This window comes from Tigriopus californicus, chromosome 10, assembly GCF_007210705.1.
Source record: "Tigriopus californicus strain San Diego chromosome 10, Tcal_SD_v2.1, whole genome shotgun sequence".
In the NCBI taxonomy this organism is placed as follows: domain Eukaryota; kingdom Metazoa; phylum Arthropoda; class Copepoda; order Harpacticoida; family Harpacticidae; genus Tigriopus; species Tigriopus californicus.
In genome coordinates this window covers 11773057-11778030 of record NC_081449.1, presented here as the reverse complement: position 1 = coordinate 11778030, position 4974 = coordinate 11773057, and the positions used below count along the sequence as shown (strand labels likewise).

The window sequence follows — 4974 nt, the reverse complement described above, 5'->3', positions numbered from 1 at the left end:
ATCTTCCAGGGTCGAGTAACTCCGAGTAGTAACGTCTGGACTTTTGCGGTCACTTTGTGGGAGATCCTTACTTTGTGCCGCCAGAGGCCCTTCACCCAACTGACAGATGTAGAAGTGATCCAAAACGCTGAGAAGATCTACTACAACGATACCTTGCAGGTGAGCAACTCAACTTGCCGAATCTACTTTGTTGCGCCCCCTCTCTTAAAATGTTCGACTGAGGTCTGAGGTCAAGGCAGTGTCAATAATTGAAATGCTTTCTCTATTCTCACTTAAGATGATAGCTAGCCCAAAGGTTACAAGAAGAGAAAAAGTCGTACCTTTGGTATTCAAATTCGAGTCGAATTGAGGTTTCCACTCATCTGAATATATAGTCTGTGGTCGTTCTGTTCTCATTAAGAAAATTAAGAGTTCCGCTTTGCTTTTAAGTTCCTAACCAAACTTGGAGGTATCTTTTTCTTTTTTCCTTTTCCTATTTTTTGTCTTTTTAATTTTTTATTGGTTTTTTTGTTTTTTCTTTTTTCTAATTGGGTTTTTTTAATTTTTTTTTATCCCAACTTGAACAGCCCATTAGCATCTTACAGTTCTATTTACGAGTAGAAACATCTTATAGAACTGAACTGCCTTGAAGTGGTCGAGGACCCAACCCATTTTCCTTGTAATCTCGGCCAAGTTTAGCATAATTTCATGGCCTGGAATGAGAGACAGGGGAGGAGTGTAAATTGCCTGTCTTCCGTTTGCTTCTCTCTCCCTGGATCGCTTTGGTCACGACTGTTCAGCAAGCGTTTGCTATTTGCATCTCCGAGATTTGGGCATGGTTTGCATTTCCAAGAGGAGTTGAATTCAAAGCCAACAAGGAAATAGAGTTGGTCAACATGGTGTTATGGCATGAATATCTCGTTACTCTTTTTTATCAAGAGCCCAAAAATGTGCAATAAAAATGGGAAGATACGCATGGCTTTTCAAGTTTTCAAGATCCAATTTAGTCGGATCACAAGAGCGACATGCATAGTGCATTAAGACCAGAAATAGACACCGAGAAATCCATGGCGACAAATGCAAAATGCATTAAACTGTGGCTGAAGCTTGGAAATAAGTTGAGAGTGAGTTGCTTGCAATCAGTGTGCATGCCAAGCGTTCAGGTAACATTCTTAGCTTTTCACACTGTCATATTATGTGATCCATTCCGAACACTTCGTTATACGCACATGCGAGCGACAAAGTTGCTCCTTTGAGGCCGGATTTGTGGCATCCTTACGCCTTTGATTACGTTCCTCTTGCGAGAAAACTATGTCAGAAAGAGCAAAAGTGTAATTTAACGCCTTGCAATTTTCTGGGAATGACTTTTGTGCATTCGAGAACTAGAAAGTTGCCTTCCGCATCCACTCACCCGACCATAGGGTCTCCCTACGTGGCAAGAGAGTTGGTTGGAAAGTTGGATTCAAACCTTTCTACTACTAACGCAACACACCTTTCCTCTCTTCTCGGCTAAAATGGGTAGTAATGCTTAGCTCGTGAGATGGCTTCCCTTCGCAGCCTTTGTTCCTTTGGTGGCAGTTAAATTTGTTGAAGAAACGTCATTTGAAAAATGCAAGCACATTTGATTTCAGGGTGTCTGTCACACTAGCCGTACCATACCGATAGCCCTACCAATGTTTTGTCTTTGCTTTTTCATGTGAAATTAACATTTCAGTACTTGAGTTTAATGTTTCCTTCGAGTTTACGATCCAATCCAATCAATCTGTAGAGTGTTCAATGATTTCCTGTATATTTCGAAAGTTCACGTTAGGTGGCGTTTCATGTGACGGGCTCTATTGATTGCAATGTGCAAATATGGTTGGATTTGTAGCCTAAAGGTCGAGATTGTACCAATTATTCACAATATTCTGGGGCTGGTCAGTTTGAATCCTGGGTTGGATGCAAGTTCTAAATGGAATTAACTTTCTACAACAAAGTCAGAGCTTTGAACAAACTAAATGGGTAAATTTGCGTTGGGTTTTTATGAGCGTTATCGGAAACGTTTTCTGATTGCTAACTAAACTTTTTGGTCTTCACTGAAAGTTTCAAACTTTTTCCTTGGTTAGCCAATGATCTGGACGAGACTTTTCTCAGGACCTCATGCCATAAATTTGTTTATGCATTTGCGCTCGATTCACATAGGGTTCAGTGCTATGCTTGCATGAGATTATTGAGAATTTTTGACAAATGTGGTTATGTCTAGTGGGTTTTTAATCTGCTCTTTGACTCTTTTAGCACGACCTGCTGCCACCTGATCATTGTGAGATGGATGTGTGGGAAATGATGGAGGAATGCTGGAGCCGAGACGAGGATCGCCGACCCAATTTCACCGAGATCAACTTGTTCCTCAAAAGGAAATCCTTGTCAAGAGATCCTCACAATGTTCCAATCATTCAAGCAGCTTTGGGTACAATGAGCTCAGCCTCTTATGACGTGGAAGTTTGAAGAATGAATTTCTTTCAGGAGTCACTAATCTGCATTTCAATTGAAAAACACATCAGTACAAATCCAAACTTGATTCAAGTACCCAACTTAGAATTAGGTTCTAGATCCACCAATGATTGTCTTGAATCAAGCATCGTAATTTGCTAGCTACCTATCTTCTGCGTTATTGTCAGCCCCAAGTAAAGATTTACCCACTATACTGTATTATCCACCACATATCTAGATGTCGAACCCCGTGCCTTCAGACCATCTTCGTCGTGTTCTTCACAATACATAGAGGCTTTGAAAATACCAATCAAAAACTGCACTAATCGTGACCAACGCGTACGGCAGCTCAACCAGAATTATGAGACTGTGCTCGTCTGAGAAAAAATAAAACCAATCTTTTTTTTTTTCAAACCTATGAACTCTTGTCCGTTCTTGAAAAAAAGAGAGACTTGTCTTTCTACATGGTCTTGCTCGGAAATGGCTATCTGCATCCTGTCTGTCCAATTTGTTGCCTCATATCTCTTGGTGGGAACACGGAACAGGGAACGATGTGAAGGTGACACTCCTGAAATTGAGACGCTTCCCCACCCAAACACATTTGGTACGGTACATCTAGATGGCTTCGTTTCAACGACTTTCAGTACTGTGAGTTTGAATCTTGGAGTTGGAACGACACTTCCTTCTTCGTCTCTTCATCCAACACGTATACTCACACGAGTTTTAAAACTGGGTTCCATCCACTTGATGGGGAACCAAGTCGGTCTCGCCGTGTGATGATAGATTGTGCCATAAATGTCACATTAATGGCTTCTCCCATCTCCACCTTCCTTGAGTTTGACAACTCTCACTGGTTGATTCGCTATGGGATTTTTCTCGGGAATTGGGATTCGAAATCGAGAATCGAGTAATCCAGCCGTGATCCAAGAAAACATGGCCGTCTGGGTCCGATGAGTTTCGAGTTTCAGCCAGACCTTGCCTCTTGTCGAGAATTTGCGGTTCCATGTTTCTTTCTTCCACGACTTGAAGTGGGTGACTTTGAGAAAAAGTCGTATCTGAGACCCATAACTTATGCGTGTGTTCCGAAGAAGGTGCTAAAGAATGTAAATTTCTGTGGCTGACTCACTTTGGGTTTCTCCAGGCCTCAGTTGACGAGTGCGGCGAGGGTATCAATTTCCGGATTGAGAGACCAAGAACGAATTGAGCCGAAGGCAGATTCGATTTCCCGCTAAGGTAGAAAACGACGCCAAAGACGAGGAGAGGCGGCTAGCCATGGTGAAGGAAAGAAATGGAGGATGGAACAGGAACCCATATCTTGGCAGCTGGCGGACACAATCAACCTCTCACGTCTCGTTTCTCGCTCTGTCTGTTAGTTGGAATTTGAATATTGCAACGGGGGTACACCAAAAAGCGTCATTGAATTCCCATCGATATCACTTAGGTTTGTTCCATTTCTCATGGTTCAGCGCCATATTGAGGCCACTCGCATCAAATGAAATGATCCACAGCTTGATGACATCCCCCCCAAAAAATATGTATTGTACAAGTTGATGGTAGTGGGATTTCACATTGAGAACTATTCTTTTCTCGTTTTTCTTGGTATTGACTTGACAAATGAAGTTGTCTATTTAGAATCCATTTTGTGTCTAGAGTACCCTCCCCTCCCTTGGGCTCAGCCATGAACCACAAGAAAATGGACGGAGATGTTAGGGTCTAGAATTTACATTTTGGAAGAAAGTGGACGCATTGCGTTTTATTTCAAACGAAACTGGTCGCAGGTCACTACAATCGCGCAGTTCCATTTTCAACTTCATGGAACGACTGTATCACTTTCTTATGCGTTCTCAAATCACAGAGCGTAAAAAGACACAGATTAAGTGGTTTAGCCTCTCTTTGTAATCAATTACAATACACTCTCTAGATTTAACCACAACAAAAAAAAGGATGCCCCTTGCAGAGGTTGAGAGCATAAAGGGCGTCCTCTAGAGCCTGACTTTAAACGAGGACGCTCTATCTTGGTCGTTGATAATCATTGAAATGGGGCCCTCTGTTGAAAAATTTCTTTCAATTGGTATTATGGATAAGTTTTCATATTATAAGAATGCATTTATTGGTTGTTCTTTCCAGGAATTATCATATGAATTTGTCTTAAAAGCCTTCTGCCAAACAAGCCCGGCTTCCACATTTGCCAGGTCAGCCTCGCGCATCTGCCCCCTTATGGTATGGAAGAAAGGAAAAACGAAGAGAGTGCCCTAACACGCACCATGCAAGGGGACAGTCTCGTCAGCTGAGGCTTTTGCTTGCACTGATTGACAATTAGTTGCCGCTTTTCTTCGCCATTCGTCTGAAAGCACTGCTGTCAAAACCTCAAGAGAACGCACGAAGTTCAGTTCTTAGAGGGCGCTACTTTCCGTTTCTTGAGAGTCAATGATGCATTTTGAGTAGAGCTATGTTGTAAGCCTTGATTTTTTTCAATTGATTTGTTTGACCTGAAAGTCCTAGCAATCTGGGATTAGTCCCATTTGC

The 4974-nt window shown here is 42.0% G+C and overlaps 1 protein-coding gene across 1 annotated transcript in view; it reads left to right on the top strand.

The window, feature by feature from the left end:
• Positions 1–2866, top strand: part of LOC131887895 (discoidin domain-containing receptor 2-like) — a 38077-nt gene extending 35211 nt beyond the window's left edge. Inside the window, exons 13-14 of the mRNA XM_059236621.1 lie at positions 11–159; positions 2254–2866. Coding sequence (XP_059092604.1) covers positions 11–159; positions 2254–2463 — 359 coding nt within the window. The 3' untranslated portion in view covers positions 2464–2866. The remainder of the gene's footprint in view (positions 1–10; positions 160–2253) is intronic.
• Positions 2867–4974: the final 2108 nt, after the last annotated feature.